Source organism: Pezoporus wallicus, unplaced genomic scaffold, assembly GCF_028554395.1.
Source record: "Pezoporus wallicus isolate ANWC-B61680 ecotype Strahan unplaced genomic scaffold, APGP_CSIRO_Pwel_v1 contig_6789, whole genome shotgun sequence".
Taxonomy (NCBI): Eukaryota; Metazoa; Chordata; class Aves; order Psittaciformes; family Psittacidae; genus Pezoporus; species Pezoporus wallicus.
Window position 1 is genome coordinate 2,917,496 of NW_026637361.1, and position 23,100 is coordinate 2,940,595.

General features: G+C 39.4%; 1 protein-coding gene across 2 annotated transcripts in view; it reads right to left on the reverse strand.

The window, feature by feature from the left end:
• Positions 1-294: 294 nt before the first annotated feature.
• Positions 295-23,100, reverse strand: part of BCAT1 (branched chain amino acid transaminase 1) — a 58,014-nt gene continuing 35,208 nt past the window's right edge. For both annotated transcript variants that reach the window (XM_057405241.1, XM_057405242.1), the window contains 8 exons: positions 22,145-22,255; positions 21,128-21,247; positions 16,823-16,986; positions 15,171-15,313; positions 9,678-9,763; positions 7,403-7,543; positions 6,155-6,229; positions 295-619 (listed from right to left, as the gene is read on the reverse strand). In XM_057405241.1, the coding sequence (XP_057261224.1) occupies positions 578-619; positions 6,155-6,229; positions 7,403-7,543; positions 9,678-9,763; positions 15,171-15,313; positions 16,823-16,986; positions 21,128-21,247; positions 22,145-22,255 (882 nt within the window). In that variant the 3' untranslated portion in view covers positions 295-577. The remainder of the gene's footprint in view (positions 620-6,154; positions 6,230-7,402; positions 7,544-9,677; positions 9,764-15,170; positions 15,314-16,822; positions 16,987-21,127; positions 21,248-22,144; positions 22,256-23,100) is intronic.

Consider the following 23,100-nt stretch of genomic DNA (forward strand, 5'->3'; position numbering starts at 1 on the left):
AGGCAGTAGGTCAACAGGGAGCATATTGCAAGCATGATCGACTCAGAGAATTTGGGCCTGGAGGACAGAGCTGTTATTTGACAAAGTATGCATGAAGGGATCAAGAGGTCTATGTGAACTCATGAACTCCACACAAGTAGAGTACAAAAGGAAAGAACATATGGCTAAACTTATTTCCCAAATACAGAGCAAAAGGCAGAATAATGTCAGTGCCCAGCTAACAGGCATCTTTGTGTTATATGGCAAGGTGCTCTGCTGATGATGGCAATCAAAACAAACCAAACTGAAGAGCAGTTGAAGAGCATTTTACAAGTTTTCAGACTGTATATAAGACACAAGGAGGCTCTAAGAAAAACATTAGGAAAGTTCTATTGCTAACATTTAGCACCTCTACCAAGACAGGTGTTTACCAACAGGATTACAGTAGAAATCAAAATGATTGCGTTCACATTCGCTGGATTGTGGAAACAATCCTCCTGGGAGCAAACTGATACAGGAACTATGCTATGCACAGACAGCTACAGAAGTTATCATTATTCATGTCTGCTCTGTCTGGAGGGTCTGAACTCTTCCACCTTCATGACACCAACACTGCCCAGTCGCTGTCTTCTCTTCCATACTGAAACAAAGAAAAATGGAGTTTAAGAATAGAAGTTAAAAGTAGATGTGTATAATTGATAACTTCTTCTCTTTATCCTCAGAAAGTGTAATATTCACCACCCATGGTAGTTTGCATTATTTCTTATGCCTTTACTTCTGTCTTAGAGTTGAGCAAAACCTAAAGGTACCTTGAAGCTTTATCCATCTTCCAATAAAGACTAGGAAGGAGCGATACTGATACTCACTAGAGATGGTACAGAATAGTTCTGCTCCACTAAAGCTTTCCATCAATTTAATACAGTTACTCTGAGGTCAGTTCATTAATCCATTCATAAGTACGTCCCCACCCAAGCTCTAATAAATTAACACATTTGGGTTTATTTCATTTTATTTTTAAGGTGGCTTTTTATTACAGCTTTCTGATTGAATGTGAAATAAAACCCGTCACAAATACCACAGAGTACAATTAGAGAAAATTCTAACACAAATAAAACAAGTAGTCTTTCTATATGCAGACCAGCAGGATCACCAGGCAGAAACAAAGGCAACCTAACACATGGAGCTGTATCCCTTTCAGGGGATGATACAGTCTCAAGGCAGCGCTTTCATTTGTTAAACTGGCTCCGTGTTCTAAAGCTCCTTGTCACCAGGCCTGTAGACAATGCTCCAGAGTGCCCCAAATATGCACATAGGGCTCAAGTATATAAATAAAGTAGAAGTGGACAGACTAGCAGTAAATGAAAGTTGGGAGCCCTTTCCCTCATAGCACCATGTTCAGGGAGTTTGAAAACACTGTTTAGATGCTTAGATGCTTTATGTAGGCTGAAAAGATCAGTTGATGGTTATTTCTCCAGAGAGGATAAAAGGAAGCTACTCCAATCCAGGTCCTGCATTGGCAGGAAAGGAGATAAAAGGACATTAAAGCACGGAAAAGACAGTAGCTCCAAATCAGAATAAGCCATGAAAATACACTTCTAGATCCACAAGAAAAATTATGTTTAGTGTGCTTGTGTTTTACTCTTTACTCCAGCAGGTAAAGCCTCTAAATGACTTTCATATGTCACATCTGCTTTTTCTTTTTTATTACTAGTACTGCTGCTCCTGTCCTGTAGTTTGCAAGGTGTTTGACTAAACACTGGTATGTTGCTACATAGGACCTTGGACAAATTACTTGTTCTAAGGATTCCCAGCATTCCCAGATGCCAGTGTGGTTGCCTTGGGACTTCTACCCACAGAAAAGCAGATGTATCATTAGCATTAGTTTAACCACAAAGAACTGGATTACCCTCATGTGAGAGTTCTGTTGAAGATGGAGGCAAAGGGAAAGAAATAAAAATAACAATCACTGCTTTTCAGAGAAAAGGTGGCATCCCCATTTCCCCAAATAAGAAAGCAGGCAAAGACAGGGAATTATTTGTAAGTTTTGCTGGCTTTAGGTAACATTGTCATCCCATGCTTTGATGTTGACTAGAAATTGCAAGGGCCAGTCTGAGTTGCCATTTGAACCTGCTTCCAGAATTAAAAGGAGAATGAAGATGTCATACCACAATCAAGTGTTTTCATTCCAGAAATAAGAGCTGGTTTAGCTTCCTTTTCTGATTTTGTCGAAGAATTTGTGACCTCAGGCTAATCAGTCCCATCCCTCACTTACCTCCCCACAGGTCCTGCTTTGTAAAAATTAAGACATACTTTCTCCTTCCCTGGTTGTTTTCTCCCAGCCTACCCAGACTGTAAAACTTTGAGAAAGATAAGGGTTTTGTCTAAATATCTGTTCACTGCTGTCTTCACTGCAATGTTAAAATGTGTTTCATACCATGTAGTATAAACAATATATCTTGCCTTCCATTCATCCCTTCCAAGTTGCATCCTGATCTACACTTTAAAGGGTATAGCAAAATCTTGTTTATTCTCAAAGCATGGTATCCCAGTGGTATTTCAGTGAGTGTATTCCCAGAGAAATGAATCTTATCTCTAAATCTGCTAACTCAAGCAGTTACAGAAGACAGTGTACTATGACTAATTCATTAACTCATTCATAAGCACACCATTACTGTATACAACGTAAATTATTTAATCTAAAGTTGTTATCAGCCTTTCGTACAGATGATTTCCACTCAGTGATAGGAAGGGAAATGTATATCCCAGTACTACTACTGTCTCTCTCAATTGGCATGAGAAACGGAATCAGTTCTGCCCATGATTTTCTAATTTGTCACTCTAGCTCTGGTTCCACTGAACAACTGTTCCAATCCAAAGAAATCCTGTTGAACACATAAGACTCCGAAAAGAACAATGAGCAGCATGAAAACAGGCTTGGAAACACAATAATGAAGATAAACTGAAAATGTTAACAAACCATGTATTGTACTTAAGCGAATCACTACAGTGACACCGGATATGGAGCCCTGCACCTCTTGGTCACAGGTTCAACTGCAGGATAATGTGCGTAGTGAGAATTTTTACTTTTTTACAACTGTTCATTGTCCAATGTGAAATAGGTACACCGCCCTAGTTGAGGCAACAGCACAGCACAGAGACCAAAGCCGTGTTTGGCTGTAATTTCCGTTGCATCTTATTCTTCAAAACTTGAAGATTCTCTAGAATAGGAGGCTAAGACTGTCCAAATGACAACACTCCAATGATACTGCAAAGAGATAAGAGATTTTATTCCACCAACCCCGCCCGGTAGAATATATAAAATATCTTTGTGAAAAATCCTGAAAACTCCCCTGACATTTTAAGAACATTACATATTCTATTTTTTTGTGTTGCAGCATTGTTTTCTGTTCGGCAACCTGGGGTCCATTTGGATATAAGCTCATCTTTCCACAGATAGAAAAGTGCGGAAACATAATCAGCAACCACTACTTGACTTTGAAAGCGGAAGCAACCATCATCCTCCTTAAAATCATGTTTTTAACCAAGAAAAGTTCTAACTCTAAAGGCTCTTTTAAAGAAGGAAGAAAACCTAGAAGTACATATGTACATAATAGTCCAGCACTTTCCAGGAGTGATGGATTTACTCTTGGTATGTAACTACTGAACACACTGTATATACATAGTTGAAAGTCAAAAAGGTCCATATTGTTGTAAGGTGAAAAGTTGTAAAGTGAAAAGGTCCAAGACAGTGGTTAGAAGTAATTCACACTTTTGCAGCTTCCACCTGAGCCTTGGTTGGGGATGAAAAAGTAGGGTGATCAGGCAGGGCATGGAAAGAAGCCTCAGGAAGCAGGCTGGATAAATTTTTCTTAATAATACATTCACTATCTTTTGGCCAAGGGAGAAATACACATACTCCAGTGTTGTCTTCTGAAATAGAATTCTGGATTTCACAAGCCATTCTTCCAAAGAAGGCAATTGATTGTCTCATGACACAAACTGCTAAGGCATTACCTATTCCTACATATAACACACAACAAGGTGCTAAAACTGGCCTCAACTCTTTCTGATGCCAGGCTGTTCTATGACTGCAATTAGAAGGGATCAGTGGAGACTCAAACTGATAGTGAATTATTGAAGACCCTAACACATATTGCAAAAGCATTGTCCTGACAGCAGAAGGTAACACAAGAGTTACACAAGTGCTTTTAGCCACTGGAGATAGATATTTGACATACTAACAAGATGGCTTTAATGCAGAGTATAGATCTATGGAAACAGTGGTCAGTGTGTATCACAATGAAAAGCGTGTAGTAAATTTGGACATATGACAACAACAAAAAAAGTGATGAACACCAGTTATTGTTTTAGATAGGTGCATCAGGCACTTGGGATGAGAAAGATGAACTAAAACTGTGGTATGTGGTGGGATTCTGGAGAAGACTACTGTGTATACTCATACAGTAAGATGATAAAAATGTTTCACGTAACTGAGCTGGGAACATGGCATACTAAGCCCCTCCTTCCCCTCAACTAATAATAAAATCTAGAACCAAAGGTGCCTTTGCTTCTTCCTAGTTCTCAGTCCTACTGTTTGAAGAGAAGGACCTGCTATGGTTCGCACCAGCTGAAACAACAGAATTATTATGGGAGAGTGTCTCTTTTTGCCCCAATGAAAGCTGTCTCAGCTACTAACAGAAAATACCAGACTATTAGGAATTCTTTCCTCCCCAGGCTGCACTCAGAAATGTCCAATACCATTCTAAAGAACAAGAGATAATGATCCTATGTCATCTTCCTAGTAAAGAACAGTCAGCTGGTCCTGCTGCATCATTTGAACTACAAGCCTCGGGGGGAGAAAGGGGGTGGTAGTGGTGGGAGAAGTAGCTATTCTGGAGACCAGCAGCTGTGACAGGTAAAAATACGTAGAGAATGAAGAGTACAGAGGAACAGTGAAATATCAGATGGCCTGACTTCTCCTTGTCTAAGACTGCTTCACCCTACTTTAATTAAGCAATGAGAAAAACTCAGTGAGTAGCAATGGATTTAAACTTGGACTACAATATAGCATAAAATATTGAAAAATAATGTTGCATAAGTGAATGTGCTTATCATGGTATTGTGGATGAGTCAACGTATGACATCAGACTGCAATTCACGAGTAGTTTTTGTCTGGGGTCTCATCAGAAGTACCCTGTGTCAAATTATTTCTACACACTAGTAAAGGGCCTGTAAAATAGGAATTTAAAAAAAAAATAAATCAACTTCAGGATTCTTTCTTTAAAAGGTCTGATTATTTGGTGGGATTCAGAATTGCTGTGTAGTGCAGTACATCTCACAATCTTTAAGAATATTCTTAGTTCAGGGCTTACTGGCAAGAAGATGAAAATTTTAGCAGCAAATCTAAGACCATCTTGAGCCAAAAGCTAAGAATGTAGAACAGTAACCATCAGACTTGATTTGAAAAAATCATAATAATGACAAGCAGCTGCTATCAGATCTTAAAGAAAGGAGACTAACTTGCCAAGACCTACTCTTATCCCCAAATCCCCCACATCCTAAACTATGCTAAATAAAGAAAAGAAAGCAGGCAACTAAACCAAGAAGGGCCACAAAGTGCTGTTCATTGACTTCACCTGAAAGGGTATTGACTCCTATGCCTGGACATGGAGGTCAAGCACATATTCCAAATAGACTTTGATATTTAGCAAATCACAGAGGAAGGAACTATTTTAAGAACAAGTGACCATGCAATTGGAAAGATGCTGAGAAACAGAAGTTGGCTGTGCCCAGTGAGTGCTTACTACTTTACCCATCTCTTTAGTAATCAGCCTATATTCATTTGTGATCGTGATTATTAAGATGCTTCATAATGCTATTTTTCCCTTAAAAAGAAACCTAGAACACAGTACTGGATTTCAGTGACAAGAATGATATCTTACAACTCTCATCCAGCTTCCAAGATGAATAGGAGAGTAATACATTACTCTCCATCTGTATCATATTTTCTCAAGGGAAAAAACGTAAAATCAATAGAATAACCACACCAAACTAAAGAGCCTACATTATTACATAATGGTGCCTACAGCAGCAGTATTAAAAAGGCTATTTTCCAATGTTTTCAAATGTCCACCTTTTATTATTTTATCTGGTTAAAGAAGAGGAAGCAGTTTACCTGGATATCACTCAGCTTATTCAGGAAACGGGTTGTTAACTGAGGTCCGTTCTCCATAGTTGGAATGTGCAAGTGCTGACACAGAATAAAGAAGGGAGGGGAGGAAGAGAGAGAATAATATGTAAAAATAGCTTTATATATATGAATACCTTAGGGTCACCAAGAATTTAAATAAATGTCAATAATTTGAATAAATATTTATCAAGTTTTCCAGCCTTCCTTACAAGTAGGCAAGGGTTGTTGTAATGTTTTTTTATAGGAGGGCATGCTGACCCAGTGATAACACAGATTAGTTGAATTGTGCTGTTTTTAAATAAAGGCTAATCTAAGCTTTCCAGTAGATCTGTCCAAAATGGGGGGGGTATGTTGTACAGGCAAGAGTAGCAACTCCATACACAGTATTTAATTTCAAAGTATATTGTGTAGAAACACAACAGGTACATTTATAGTACTTATGACTCAGCACCTTGATATCTCTCATATCTTAGCACCTGATAATATCAATACATTTATTCTGCCTTATTAATTCAAGAAGTATCATCTAACAGATATGTACTGTACTTCTCATGTTTAATGAACAAAGCACATCCATACATGCAGTTGCAATAATCCAGCCTTCTGAACTAACTTTGTGCTAGCTAAATAGCATCAAGTCAGCTTAACAGTCTGAATGCCTGTATAATTCCACCTGTGCAGGAGAAATCTCCCATAAAAGAAGCTGTGTACTCTACTGAACCTCCAGCTCTTCCATTAGAGCTGGGTTCCCTGCAATGAGGGGTGAAGAAGAGATGAAGTTGAGAAGGAAAGAATGCAGTGGTTCAGAAATTTGGTTCCTTGTGAAAGTCACCTCTCCTCATCCTTCCCAGGTGCCTTAGCTTTGAAAATTAAATGTTCAATAAAAGAAACAGATGAGAGTGTATTTTTCTGTATTTTCAAACAGGCTTGGAGATGGGAACTTCTCCTCACCCACAAAAAAAAAAAATTAAAAAAATTTAACTCTTAAAAATACCCTAGAAGAGGGAAAGTTCTCTTCTGATAATATAGCAGTAACTCATTTGGGAAACAAAATACTGACACTGTTCATCTTTCCAGGAGCCTCTGGCAGCATTCCTTTTCTATCTGTTTTTTAATTAAGCTGCAGTTAATTATGATAAAATTCTGAAGAAGGAGAGGAGAGGCAGGAGCTGGGAGGGAAGAGAAGAGGAAAGGAAAAGGAAAAAAATGGGGGAGTAAAACACATTTTCTTACCTTGCCTTTATATAAAATTTTAGAGATAGGACATACAACACAGGCTGTTCCAGCACCAAACATCTCCTTTACTCTGTCCTCTTCCAAGGCAGCTGTCAAGTCACTCATAGTGATGTATCGTTCAGACACTTTGAATTCTCCCTGCATGAGAAGAATCAACCATAAAAATTGTAAAACTTTACAAATGGCTTATACTTTTGTTTTCCATGTTGAAACATCTCTAATAGGACTATTAGCCTCATGGCATTCAGTCAAGTTTTGGCTATGATCCTGTGATCTTTTCAAACCTTCCAGTAGCACATAAGATAGATTCTAATCAAAACAATCACCTTTGAGGAAGCCAGTACTTTGCCAGATATAATGCTGATGAGTAAGTGGCACTCCCCTCTGATTTGGTACAGAATATCAATATTGCATTAAGGCATAACACAGCAGAATTTGTCATGGTTTATGTGACACAGGATCTGACTACTTATAGTCTCAAGCATGCTAGAGTTCATACAAAAATTACTCAATTATGTCAAAAGAGCTTTGATCCCACTCTCAGACAATTCCTAAGCAAAATACATTCTGTTAATTCCACCTCCAATGCCAACTACATGTGATAGATTTCTTTAATCCCTGGTAAAATTTCACACTGTAGCCTGCACACAGCTGTCACATAAAAAATTACTGTACTACAGGTATGAGTAAAGCAATTCACAGTGGACAGTCTTAACATAAGTTGTGTTTTACCTTCCACAAGTGTTAAAGAATGCATAGCAACTGATTGAGGGGTTGTGTTTAAAGAACCGAAATAAACATCAAACTTTGAAATTTTCATTTCATGGATTTATGTGGACTTTATTGTTGCATTAGACCAAATTAAAGCTTAGCCATTGTTTCATATCCAAGTTCTTTAACATGAAACAGATGCTTTTGATTAAAAAAATGATTAGCTCTAGACAGGATAGTATTTGGAAAGAAGAGCAGGGACACCACATAAGCAGAGTTTCAGATAGGTTAGGGAATGGAGGTGAGGAAGAAGAGAATAACCTTTGTGAAGCAGAAGACACATAATTATTCAAGAGGACTAAGATGAGAGTCTGGTATCTCACAAATAAGCCCTATCAACTGGGAATATCTTATAAAGGAGATGAGACTGAGAAGCGTGCATGCGTATCTGTACTCAGGGTGTTCCAATATGAATAAAGATGTGTAAGAGTTCAGTGCAGGTCAACAAGTGGCACATACGTGCTACAAAGTACATGCCTAGCTCTCTTCACTGCAAGTTAGATGTGATACATCAACTGTACTTCAGGAAGTCTTTCAGCTACAGGTGGCTGGAAGCTGAGTTAGTATCAGGGGAAAAGGGCCAAAACCAAGAGACAGGATACTAGGCTTGGTAGGCTTTTGGCTCTATAGTATTCTTACTCAGGCCACAATAAAACCTCTGAATACAGTACAGGCAGAGTGGACAGACAGTTTGCTGCATTTCAAGGTACGAGGTAGTCCCAAGTGTCCAAGTAAGTTCTTGAATGGTTTCATGACAGAACTGGAATTTGGAAGCAGATGACTTCAAAACTGTGGCTGGATTTTAGGCTGCATGCTAGTTATTAGAAATAAGGGTGAAACCATGAGAACTAACTGGAGAAAGAGTGTGCTGATGACTGAAGTATGGCTGCAGTCATGCATGGTAATTGTTTCCTTGATTTAAGTTTCTTGACCAGAGGATTTGATGAGAATTTTCATGTTAAATACTACACGGGGATACTTTAACAAGCTTGGTATTGTTCTGTGTGACAGATGTGGGTATTCTAATGATGTTGCTGGAAATCTGAATTAGCATGCTCTTAGTTCCCACGCAGGTTGAGGGATTCAATATTCACAGGGGCTTACAAGAAAGATAGAGACAAATTTTATCAGGGCCTGTTGCAATAGGACAAGGGGTAACGGTTTTAAACTAAAAGAGAGTAGATTCAGACTAGATAGTTATTTTTTTTTTACAATGAGACAACAGAACAGGTTGCCCAGAGAGGTGGAAGATGCCCCATCCCTCCCTGGAAAACCATTCATGGTCAAGTTGGATGGCACTTTGAGCAACCTGATCTAGTTGAAAACCCCACTGTAGCTGGGATTGGTCCAGATGACCTCTAAGGTCCCTTCCAACCCAAAAATATTCCATGATTTGACCAGATCAGTTGAACATCAAAATACTGAGCACCAGGAATGCTTACTTGCATCAATGTTGTAACACGATAGTTGAAACTATCGCTGCCAGGGTCAAAACACTCACCCAATTGTGTGCCAGATCCAAAATACTTTGTCTTGTCACTCCTGGAAGGATGATGCCATCTAAAGGTGGGGTTGCCAGTTCATTTTCTGTCAAACACAAATGAAATGGAAATACTGGTTGAAAAACAAAGAAACAGAAAAATTTACTCATATTACACCATTAATTAATGAACTTATGAATAAGGGGTTCAGTATCCCTACTTTGTAGCATTAATACGAAACATCTACCAGAAATTTTGAGGCCCATTTACTGAACAAGCAAAACAGTGGAAACCTTGCCAAAAGTATCATGAGAGGAGGCTTCCTTAATGATCTATTGTCTTGGTCTAGACTTCCTTTTTTCCAGTAGTTTTCTCTTTACACAAAAAGAGCAGTCCTAATAAAATTCCAAGTGCCAATAATTCAAATTGTTCAGCTATTGTGGTCTGTTACCTTGTTCTTGTTTGTTTTTGAAAAAAGGTTGTTAGATAAATATTCATCTTACTAGAGAAATGGTAGATAAATGGTAATCCATACATGGTAAGTACTTAAATTACAACAGAGATGTTTGTATGTAGTGTTTGTTCTTCCATCTGACCTTTGCAGCAAATCAAAGCTAAACTTTTTCATTTTAAGCCATTACATAGCACACATTCAGTGTTTCTATTATCAGAGAATACTGAGCATTTACTCTTTCAGATAGCCAGGTTCTTTTAAGACAGTCTCAATTCTTCACTGAGAAATCATGACATCCACAGTCTTTCAGAATTACTCTTCATATTTTTTTCCTAACCATTGTCTCTTCCCAATGAGAATCCATTACCTTTCTTCATCTTATAAAGATACTACCCTGTCCATTAAATCCACAAACCATTAAGGTTTTTGATTCTTTTATACTAGGCCACATAAAAGAAGATACATATTTTCATGTTTTTATTACATCACCCCTTATGACCTGCAAAAGGTCACTGAATCCAGGCCTGTTTGAATCAATCTCAAAGGCAAAATGGTGTTAAAAAATGTTCCTATAGGTCCTGTGAAAACTTGCAGCTGGGTACAAGACAGAATCATGGTATTCACCCTTGGGCTGAGATAGCAGGTTGAGCTCAGCTGCTTAATACTCTGTTGACAGCTAGATAGTCCTGCACACAAACACAGTCTGCCAGCCAGTGCATACACAGCTCCAGACTGACTACAGCATTACTCTGCAAGAGGGGGCTTTAGGAGTTGGGGTGGAGTAGCGGAAATGGAGGATAAATAAATCGAATTGTTCATTGAATCTGCTACTCACTGTCCATTCTCTCAGGAAATGTCTGTTATTAATGCAGCCACCCTGGAATTATTCATTTGGACTTGAAGTTTTTCCTACCTATGCCTCATGTTCCTTTTATGAGGATGCCAAAATGTACACAAAAAAGGCTGCCCTAGAACACTCTACATGTTTTGCTTTGGTTTGACTAACCAATAGTGTGATTCCCTGACCTATCCCAGACTCCTAACCACAGCAGTGGTCTCTTCTTTCTCATACAGTCAGGAAAAATAAGCTTTCTTTCTTTGGAGTCTGTCTAGCATCACTCCTAACATGATGTGTGTCTGGTCCTAATTCTGGCACAACTATCATAAAAAAGAGGATTTAAAAACTTTCCATGAGCCACAGGGCTCACATGAATCTGAACACTGAAGACCTGATACTCTGCACTTGTGACCCAGTCACATACAAATGCATCCCTTTCTTAAACAGAAAAATCCAAATAATTCGTACCTTAATATCAGATTTTGACTACACACCAGCTAATGTTCTCTATTGTGTGATATTGCCACAGATCTTGGCCAGAACCTGCTTGAGCTCAATAACATATATTAATTGATTTGAGCTAGTTTGAAAAGGTGCCAGGCCAAACCAGCCACCAAACAGCACTTGAGTAGACAGGATGTTGGGCGTCTCAAAATGTTTCAAACAGCCTGATCTGTAGAATTTTGTCAACTATACATACTATGCCTACCAGCCTGAGGCCACCCAAAGAACATCTGCTCCCCTGGTATCCAGCAGAGATGATAATGCTATACAACACAGCATGCCAAAAACACTCATCCTCTGTGAATCGATGCCAAACCAGTCTCCGTATGACATCAGTTTGTCCATCTCAAAAAAAACCAAAACCAACCCAGACTGAGCTCACAGACTCCATTTGCCTTCTGAATTATTTTCATGTGCTAGAAGCCTTAAAATGTACAGTACCAAAAAGTGGGGGAAAGGCATCTGAAGGTAAATGTCAGGGTTTCTCTTCAGTTGACTGCTGTTATTGTTACAGTAGTAGCACTGTAAGTCCAGTGTCCCATTAAACCAGGCATGGTATATGCATGCTGTGACAATGGTACTCCATCAGTGTTTACAGGGTTTTTAAAATGAGGTCTTGCATATTACACAGCTTCAATTTTTACATACCTGTATTTATGAACATATAGCAGATAAGATTCCAAGTATGGGATGCCTTCAGTACTGTTCACACTAAAATAATGCTGAGAAATACACCAAAATACATTCTAACAGGAGGGAACTTCAGGGTCAAGGAGAACCCAGGAAACCTTGGCTTCAGTATTATTAACAGGTGACTTTCTCTTCCAGTTTGTTCTGTTTCTATTCCTTTCTCCTTATTCCCCTCAGGCTTTTCTTCTACTCTCCCCTCATGCAATCACCCTTTGTGTCTCTGTCAATTTACTTTATGCAATCATTTTCCTCTCCTTTTCTTTGCCTGTCATCTCATTCATTTGATGCTCTACCCTCCTTGCTATTGCTGTGGCTTTCTATTAGACCAGAAGGTACAATCCTTATTTTGCTAGTAGTCTTCTTGTAAAAGATAATTGTGCAGCACAAATAATCCTCCACATGCAGACCACTAATCAAGCTTGCCTGATATTTTACCTGCCTGTTCTACAAAAAAAAAAAAAAATTTTTCAATTTATGTGAGCTATTTTGTAGTGGGCAATATTAATCCCAATTTTAATAACAGCACAAAAATATTAAGCAATGCCTGAATGCTATTCACAATTCCTTAACATTAAAGCTAGAAGTAGAACCCAGGTGGTTCCAAATCATTCTGAAGAAAGCGAATTTTTGGAAAGTACACAGAGATTTCATAGTTAGCAACCTTCAAGTTGGACACATGTTTAAATTTTAAGGTTTTCCATAAAGTCAAGCCTATATTCTAAGCAAAAGAACAGGCATTATTAAAGGAAATCAGTTTCAATGTCAACAGCTGATGTGCTCTGAAGAGATAGGTGGAAGGGACTGCAGGGTGACCAAACTTTTCACTTTGCGAACATAAACCATAAACAGGGTTTGATGACCAAAATATCACACTCCTAAATTTATGCCAGAGCAGCAGTGGTGATACAAAAGCAGCAGAGACTATGTCATATTATTTTACCAGAAATTGAGAAGTTTCTTCCCCTACTCCCTCCTTGATGTTACAAACAAAACACTTTCCCAAGCTCCTCCTGATGCCCAAGATGACATGTCACGTTTAATCACAGTGCTGTAACTCAAAATACATAGCAAAGGCTTGCAAGAAAAGCCTACTCTCATTGGAAGCACAGATGTCCTTTAGTCTAGGCTTTGGTCTTTGATTTGTTATAAACCAAGGAGTTCAGTTCAGACTATTCTGCAGTGACCTCTGAAAACACAAAGAGGACATTTTCCTTTTGATGATGATCTGTAATTTCTGCCTCACTATTTTTATGTTAGAACCCTCTCTCAGCTGCAGAATTTGCATAACAAAACAAAACCACATTTTAAGTAAGTATCTTTTGTGAAGTGACAGAACATAATGGCAAACACAAATCACAATGTAATGCCATAGGTGTGAGATGACACACTTTGGCAGCTTTTCTTAATCAAAGATATCATAAATTAAGCATTAATCAACACACCAGGGGCCAGCAAAGTGCTCCAATGATGGAGCACTGAAGAAAGCGAATTTTTGGAAAGTGCCACATCGTGTGGAATGGCAGGTTTGCCAGTATACAGTTAGCTTGGGTGGCATGAATTACAAGTTGTTTGCTATGGCCACCTCACAATAGTACTATTCAGTAGTGCTCTGGTCACGTAGTGATTGGCAGATCTTTGGAACAGTACTGTGCTGCAGCTGGATAATTCCAGCATATTCCTGGTTTAAGTACAATGAGAACATTGAATTCTAATTATGTCCCCTCTTCAGTGTCCTTTCCCTGAGCAGAATGAGCCAAAATCTATTTTTGCGTCTTTCCAGAGAAGTTACACAAGGCATGAATTTGCCCATCTAACTATGCTGACAAATCTACTGCTGCTGTAATAACAACAAGATTTCTCATATTTACAGTTTCATTCACAAGACATCACAGACTCATTCAACACTGAATGAGTGTCATTCCTCTTACAAAAGTGGTAATGATTTTGCAGAAAAACAAGTAATGTAACTGGAAATGAAAGTCAGGTAGCTGGATTCCCATTACCCTACACTATCTAAAGCATACTGCTGTCCCCAAAGAACGTTGCCTCTGTACTGCAGCTGAGCACTGCCAGAAAGACGTCAGTGTTCAAAGGTACCCATGGCACTAGGATGAAGTCGGAGTCCAAACCCTACATGTGCTGCCATGCAAAATTCAGTAACACTTAATTTGCACAGAAGACCGGCATTCATGGAAGTCAGATGTCCTTTTATTCACTTGCCTATACAGTGGTTCAACCCTTTAAGGACCAAGAGTTATGTAATCCTCTGAATCAGTTCTCAGGCGCAGCTAATGCTTCTCAAGCTCTGAGTACTTGCATGCCTAATGTCTATTTTTGAGATGACTAGTTGGCTTTTATTAACTAGATAGCTTTCTAATCAGCATATACATTGCTCAGAAATGACTGTGGGTACAAATTGGTAAAAATGGCTTCAAGAATGATGGTATATCTTGAAAACATCTTTTCAGCATGTGGGATGTGGAATGCTGACTGACATGTTTCTCCCTCTCTGCCTCCACTGGACAGAACTTCAACATTCTTCAAAGAAAGAGATGAGTTCTTCATCAGTTGGATGGCAAAATACTTTTGGCTATCCTTTAGGAATATTTGACTTGTCAGAAAGTGACAATGGGAACCACTCATGCCCAGAGTCACAGAGTTTAGAGTTATACAGCCATAAAGTATCTTTAGTGTGTCCCCATATTTTTCTGACCCAACACCTCCTTCAAGATAAAGCATGCTGCTAGAGTTGACACCAAGCCTCCAGTGGGACCTGGCTACACTCTACCCTTATAAGCATGCGGACTGGCCCAACAGTTTAGGATGTTAGTACGTAGTACTCACAGCTGCTCCAGAATCTCCTCTTTCACAATAGTATAACTTAGTTATCTACTAGTTTTCAGAAAAGGATAGACATTTCCTTAATAAATCATCTTTATTTATGATCTGCACTTTTATATAGCTTATTTTGTGTACTAAATTCCCAACTGTTCTACTTAGAATTTTCATGGTTTGTGTTACTATTACCTCCATCTTCATTTATCCAGTAGAGAAACAGATTCATTGTTCCAACTTCAGTTATTTGATGATCTTCTCCATAGAGCCACAAAACCTGCTGGCAGCCAAATTCCAGGGCTTCTTGCTGGGCATAAATAGAAGAACCGTAATTCCTTCCAGAAACAAAAAGAAAGAGCAAACAGTTATAAGTATCTGGTTGGGTATTTTCTCATTTCTGTGCAAGGTTTTATGCACATTTACCTTACAAGCTAGTGCTGTGCACAGTCACTGCTTGTCCCTGGAATATTTTAATTGGAAGTATTCTACTAATATTTTCCTAGACTATTTGTATCTACAACCCCAAAACTTCCCATCCAGTTCATGTGGGGTTTTGTTTTTTTTTTTGTTTTTTTTTTGTTTGGTTTTTCGTTTGTTTTGTTTTTTTTTTGTTTGTGTTTTCTTTTTTAAAAAAAAAAAAACACGAAAACCAAAACCATCTTCCTTATCTCACATATGTCAAATGAACCTCTTGAAATACAAAAATCACCAGAGGCAAGTTATTTCTTTTCTAGCAAAAGACATTCACAGAACTAGTAGCTTCATGAGCTGCAGACAGGCCTCAAATTCCATATCCTCAAGAAGCAACTGTTTTCTCAAAATGCTGCCTACAGTGAACCTGACTACTGAGCTACTCCATAGCTGCTTTGACGGAGGGAAAAAACTCTTTACAGTTTCTGATGTTACCATCAAGACCCAAAGTTAGCAGCCCAAAGTGCTGACCACACTGGAGTTACATTTTCACCTTTGGGCACAAATCAAGTCAGTAGTGATTCCAGACTATTTTTTTTTTTTCACAGCTGAAATATGAAGGATGCACAGGAACCAATTAATGTATTTGTAAAAACAAACAAAACCTATAGTTCTCAGAACATCAGACTGAATGAAGGAAAGCTGTTGAGTAGCATTTGACAGCTACTAACTTCCTGCCTAGAAAAGAAACTCCCAGGTAGAGGCAGTAAGCTTTGTTTAAACCAAAGACCAAGGACATATAATAATTTATTTAGCCACTTCCAAGTTGCTTGCTCCAGTCCAGTCCTAAGCAGCTTCAACTCTACAAGTCAAGTACTTGGATGTTAACAACGATGTGTCTACCTAACTTGTGCTTTGGCCTAGTTCAGCAGAAAACTGCCAGATGATGGGCAAGTCAAGGTAGATAATTGTCTCATGTTTTTCTTTAAACACCTGTACTCCCCTAGTTAACTGCAGATGGCTTGTTGGGACAGCCTGTCAAAGGAGGAGGTCAGCAGTCAATGCCACTCACTGCCCAGTTGGCAGAAGGCTGCTACACTGAATGCTGCATCACAGGAGTCATATCTTTACTGTCAACTTCTGCAGGGGGAATAGCCAAAGTATTATATGGACACCTTCCAGGTCTAATGTCTCAGCCTGAGATGCTGCAAAATTGCCTCTGCAAGTAATCCACTTGACTGTAATATGCAAATAAAAATATGCAACTGAATTGTATACATAATATTTGTGAAGTACAATTTTGAAATCTGTGTTAAAGTAAATTGTTTGTTTCACTGCTACATTTAATACCTCTATTTCTGCTGGATTAGATACTTCACTAAAAACCAAATCTCTGTAAGCTATGTAGAAGATGTAGAATTATGTTTTCTTACGCTCCTAGTTTGCAGTCCCCCGTTCCTCCTTTCCAGGCTCTTACATACTTTGGATCTGCCCATAAGGATATGGGATTAAAGCTTCCACTTGCAAAGTAAGGGCCCACAGGGCTCAGTATGACATACAGTAGGGCTTTAGTTGGCTTCTTCACTCCAAGGGAAGGCTGAAAAAAGGGAATGTAAAAAAATTAAAACTAACTAACATCAGATACTACACAATTAGCTTTTGAACACTGCTTTCAGATGAACTGCTGCAAGAGAGTGCTTTTACCAGGACAATGCAAAGACAATGCAATGAAGAGAAAATATTTATACAACTTCCCCCCTAACCAGAGCAATGTACTACCCTAATTTTATATACTGTCACCATTCATTTACAGCTGCTTCATTTATCTATATATTATTCTAATCTTCACAAGTATTTGTGAAGCCAACCATATCGTGGGCTGCATCAAAAGAAGCGTGACCAGCAGGTTGAAGGAGGTGATCCTGCCCCTTTACTCTGCTCTCGTGAGGCCTCACTTGAAGTACTGTGTACAGTTCTGGTGTCCTCAACATAAGAAGGACATGGAACTGTCAGAATAAGTTCAGAGGAGGGCCACAAGGATGATCAGGGGACTGAAGCACCTCCTGTATGAAGACAGGCTGAGAAAGTTGGGGCTGTTCAGCCTGGAGAAGAGAAGGCTGCATGGAGATCTCATAGCAGCTTTCCAGTATCTGAAGGGGACTATAAGGATGATGTGGAGGGACTCTTTACTAGGGACTGTAGTGGTAAGACAAGGGGTAATGGGTTAAAACTTAAACAGGGGAAGTTTAGATTGGATGTAAGGAAGAAGTTCTTTTCTGTAAGGGTGGTGAGGCACTGGAATGGATTGCCCAGGGAAGCTGTGAATGCTCGAATGCTTGAATGTGAATTGTGAATGCTTGAACACCTGGCGGTGGTCAAGACCAGGCTGGACAGAGCCTTGGGTGACATGGTTTAGTGTGAGGTGTCCCTGCCCATGGCAGGGGGATTGGAACTAGATGACCTTATGGTCCTTCCTTTCCAAGCATAACTATTCTATGATTTTCAAGATTTCAAGAATTCAGAAATTAGCTTAACAGGATTCTATATAATTATATTAATTAATCACAACACAAGCTTGCAAAGCCTTCTAGGGGGAGGAGTGTCAAGGACCACTGCTGGAGGAACTGCTGCCAGCTGCATTAGTGATGACAATTAGCCAAGGTCACTTAGAACTGGTTTGGTAGAGCTGGGTGCTGGCTCTGTGAATGACTGTGTGACAAGCTAAAATGCCCACTGGAAATGGTTCACACAACAGCACAGGAAATAACCTGGAATGTATCACCTTTTACCCCCCACCCCCCTCCTCTCAGACAGATGGCTTCTCACACTTTAAATTATCACCATCAATACTTGAAGGTGGAGATAAAAAGTCTGGCAGTGGTCAGAATCTGAATCCTGTCATAGGAGACTTTGCTTAACTACATGATTCTTTCAAAGCTCAGGACTGACTACAGAATTACAGAAAGCCTGAGGTTGGAAGGCAGCTCTGGAGATCTTCAGATCTTTGTCAAATCCCCCTCCTCAAAAGCAGGGCTATGTCCAGCTGGTTGTCCATGATTCTTGGGATCTTCTATGCAACTGAATGTGTCACTATTTTTTCTCCACTCAGAGAAACCAGTCTTGTAAAAAGAACAAGCTTGTACTTGGTTTCTAAGATTAGGTCTCCATTGAAAAAAAAAGTTATTGAACTTAAATCTTTAGGACCAAAGATTTAAGTAAAATACTGTGCACAAAGTATGTTAAGATAATGTGGGAGGTGGGAGGGAAGCATAATAGTGGAATAATGGAACAACTGAAAAACTCAAATAAGCTTTCTTCAGGTACTTAGAGTGTTATTTTGATTTCTGTATACCTTACTCCTTCAGGAAAACTTCTAACAAGATTAACTGAGATCTTAATATTTTTCCTGATTTTTACTTGATCATTCAAGAGATTCTGCTGACTGGCTTTCCTAATTGTGCTAATTCATAGAATCACAGAATAAATTCATTGAAGACTGGCAGTACATGGAACCTAGAAACAACATATGGCATAGCAGAAAAGCCGGATATGTTGATTAACCTGAATAAAAGTTCAACAGCAAGACAATTAAAGAAGGAAAAAAACAATATTAATTTTTAAAATTAATACTTTACAGTCACTGGGTGGAGATTCTTCTATTTGAAAATCTGCAAGTAGCTCACAAGCATTAAAATTAATGGGGTCCTAGAACATATGTGGAATGTATAATCATAGAATAGTTAGAGTTGGAAAGGACCTTAAGATCATCTAGTTCCAACCCCCATGGCATGGGCAGAGACACCTCCCACTAAACTATGTCACCCAAGGCTCTGTCCAAACTGCCAGGGATGGAGCATTCACAACTTCCCTGGGCAACCTATCCCAGTGCCTCACCACCCTCACAGGAAAGAACTTCTTCCTTATATCCAATCTAAATTTCCCCTGTTTAAGTTTTAACCTGTTACCCCATGTCCTATCACTACAGTCCCTAATGAAGAGTCCCTCCACAGCATCCTTATAGCCCCCCCTTCAGATACTGGAAGGCTGCTATGAGGTCTCCACACAGCCTTCTCTTCTCCAGGCTCAACAGCCCCAACTTTCTCAGCCTGTCTTCATACAGGAGGTGCTCCAGTCCCCTGATCATCCTGGTGGCCCTTCTCTGGACTTGTTCCAACAGTTCCATGTCCTTTTTATGTTGAGGACATCAGAACTGCACACAATACTCCAAGTGAGGTCTCACAAGAGCAGAATAGAGGGGCAGGATCACCTCCTTCGACCTGCTGGTCACACACCTCGTGATGCAGCCAGGGATATGGTTGGCTTTCTGGGCTGCAAGTGCACACTGCCAGCTCATGTTAAGTTTTGCTTTGACCAACAGCCCCAAGTCCTTCTCCGCAGGGCTGCTCTGAATCTCTTCTCTGCCCAACCTGTAGCTGTGCCTGGGATTGCTCCGACCCAGGTGTAGGACCTTGCACTTGGCGTGGTTAAACTTCATGAGACTGGCATCAGCCCACCTCACAAGCATGTTGAGGTCCCTCTGGATGGCATTCCTTCCCTCCAGCGTATCAACCGAACCACACAGCTTGGTGTCATCGGCAAACTTGCTGAGGGCGCACTCAATCCCACTGTCCATGTCAGCGACGAAGATGTTGAACAAGACTGGTCCCAACACCGATCCCTGAGGGACACCACTTGTTACTGGTCTCCAACTGGACATTAAGCCATTGACCACAACTCTTTGCATAAGGCCATCCAGCCAGTTTTTTATACACTGAGTGAGTGGTCCACCTATCAAATTGATATCTCTCCAATATAGAGACAAGGATGTCATGTGGGACAGTGTCAAACGCTTTACACAAGTTCAGGTAGATAACATCAACTGCTCTACCCCATCCATCAGTTCCGTAGCCCCATCATAGAAGGCCACCAAATTTTCAGGCAGGATTTCCTCTTAGTGAAGCCATGTATGGTGCCTACTTACAGATGTGGATTCTGCAGAAGAGTAACTGGCCTAGTTGGGAAACCATACATTCTTTAGCTTATGCTCTACCATTATAGCCTTCTCTCTTACCACTGCGAAAAAACACTAATCTTAAAGTTTTAATTAAAATGAACTCCCTATTTCTAATTTCCTTCATAAATACTACAGGCTTGACTCACACTCATGTGAAACTCAGTAATACCTAGTTGCTAAGGAGTCTCTTGTAAGGTTGGGTTTATCTGGGTTCAAGAATAAACTGACAGAAGAGCTTGGTTTTTGTTCTGTTAAGAGTGTCTCTCAGAAAGGCCATCTTAATTTACTGTGTAGAATCTTCCAAAATCTTCTCACTGAAGTCAGGATGGAGATACAAATTGAAATCACAAAATTACACAACAAATTTCTGTTCCTTCACAATTTCTTTAGATTATTAGTATTTTAAATGCATACATTACTGTGTGACAAATAACTATCCTTTTAGTACAAACCCAAAGTTAATCTAGATTTTGCTGTTGCCACTCAGATAGTTTACTGTCTGAGACCTAAATCAATGTGTCCACTAGGTGGTGGTGTGGTCAACATAAATTTGTGAAGTAGAGCTGCAGGTGAGTAACCTGGAAGTAAAAACATAAAACCGATTTGCCGCTGAACTGCAATACTGTTGTCTACTGACTGCTGTATATTTCCCTTTATGGATGGAGGCTTTTCCTTTGTGCTTAAGTACCCAAAAGTTATGAGGAGAAAGAAAAATGGTTTTTACCTCAGTTCCAATTAAGGTAGGACGGATGTAAAGGCTGGCAGTGGTTGAGTATGGGACCCACTCCTTTTCCACTTCCACAAGCTTCCGGATGCACTCTAGAAGCTCATTCTGGTCAAAATGCTGGGAAGGAAAAGCAAAGGGTGAAAAGCAAACAGAGAAATACAGCCTAAACACTCTGTGGTCTTTATAGATCTGTATGCTAAGGGGAACACTTCATCAGGATAAGTAACAGTGACAGCCCATAGAGGTTCATAGGACTACACTATCTTCCTTGATTTCATTTCTCACAGAATTCAGAAGTCCCATGGCTTTTGCTACTGTGACTTTTTATCGGTATCCTGGATGTCCTCGTCTGCAACAAAGTATCCTTCTGAGATAGCAAAAAGGAGCCACTGACCCTTCTTGCCTCCAAACCATATAGGAAGAACAGCCTGCGCAGCCCTCACCGTCACTTGGCACACTGCAAGCTATGGCACCACCTCTTCTGCAGAAAGAGTGATTTGTGTTGTAACACTGAGGGACCCACCAAGTCTCCCAGTTTCATGAAATTGCAATTTTTTTACAGTAATAAAGCTAATAAGCATGGGAGGAGATTCACTGGTCAATATCCAGTTGTTAAAAGCCACATTAAGTTGCTAGCATGACTGAAAATTAAGGCACTCAGAGGCTGAAGGACTTAACTGAAGTAGAAAGAAGAAAAGGAAGAACATTACTGCCAGAAAAATTTAATCAGCTCTCCGCATGCAAATATCTGCAGAACAGCTCATATCCCTCAGAACTAGACTGTGTACATTTGAAGCAGTAGAGAGACAATGAAGAAAGCAAAATACTGTGGTGATTTAAAGGAAAAACGTATTTCGAACAGTTCACTGAATAAGGTCTCTTAAAGTTTATCTGAACTATTCAAGAGTTAGAGTGTTTGATAAATGTTACAATACTGTAAAGTTTCAGAGATTTGCATTTTGAAAATGAAAATATGCTCTGACTTAAGGAGAACATGACATCTTAACTACATACTGGCAGAGTTGCTCGTCTTGCTGATCGTGCCATCCTCTCCATGTTGAGGGTTGGCCGGAACAGGCGGATTTTGCCATCCACTCCTCGGTAAGCTTTCATTCCTTCAAACAACTACCAAACCAAAAAGGAGGAAAAAGAAAACAAATAATAATTGAGACATTTTATCCCCTGATGATCTGTGCTAAAGCAACAAACATGCTTTGGAAATCAAAGAACTACACAGTACTCAAGGCATAAGTGCCAACTAGTTAATGGTTGCAACACACTCCTTTGAGGTAGTTTTATGACATTTATATTGCAAAGGTGACCTGCCTATGCTTCAGATAAATCTTTATCTGTCAGAGAACTTAATAACAACCATTTTTTTCACAACTTGGTTGCAGCAATTAAAATCTGTAGCATGTGTTTGAATTAACTATTCACTCACATCCTGACTGATACATAAGGCTGATCTAAATCAGTATTATCCCCTAAGGAAAAGATCTATAGAATTTAATTATATATGTTAAACGTTTTTAGGGCTCTGTCAAAAAAAATTCATTTCAGTAGGAAGCATGGAATAAGGTAATTAAGGGAACTCTGTTGCAGTTCTTGTTGTAGTTGCAGCAAAATCTTGGTCACTTAGTTCTCCCATACAACCCTACGCTGTGGAAAGGGGTTTAGCTAGCATGAGAGACAGAGGCAACAGCCTTACACTAGAGGGAGAATGCATGAAAATGTTTTACCTATACTTAACAGGAAACTTAAATTAGCCATAGCTATCCCATCAAACTGCACAATCCAGATGACTGGTGTTGACAATCAATTTACCAAAAATATTATTCCATCAGTGCCCTACCAGCAGAATGTTCTACAGCATCTCCTAATCATGGCAAACAATATACCCACAAAATATCCATAGTTTTCAGTTACAGATTGGTAATTTCTAGTTATAGCCAGCAAACAATAATTTTGTA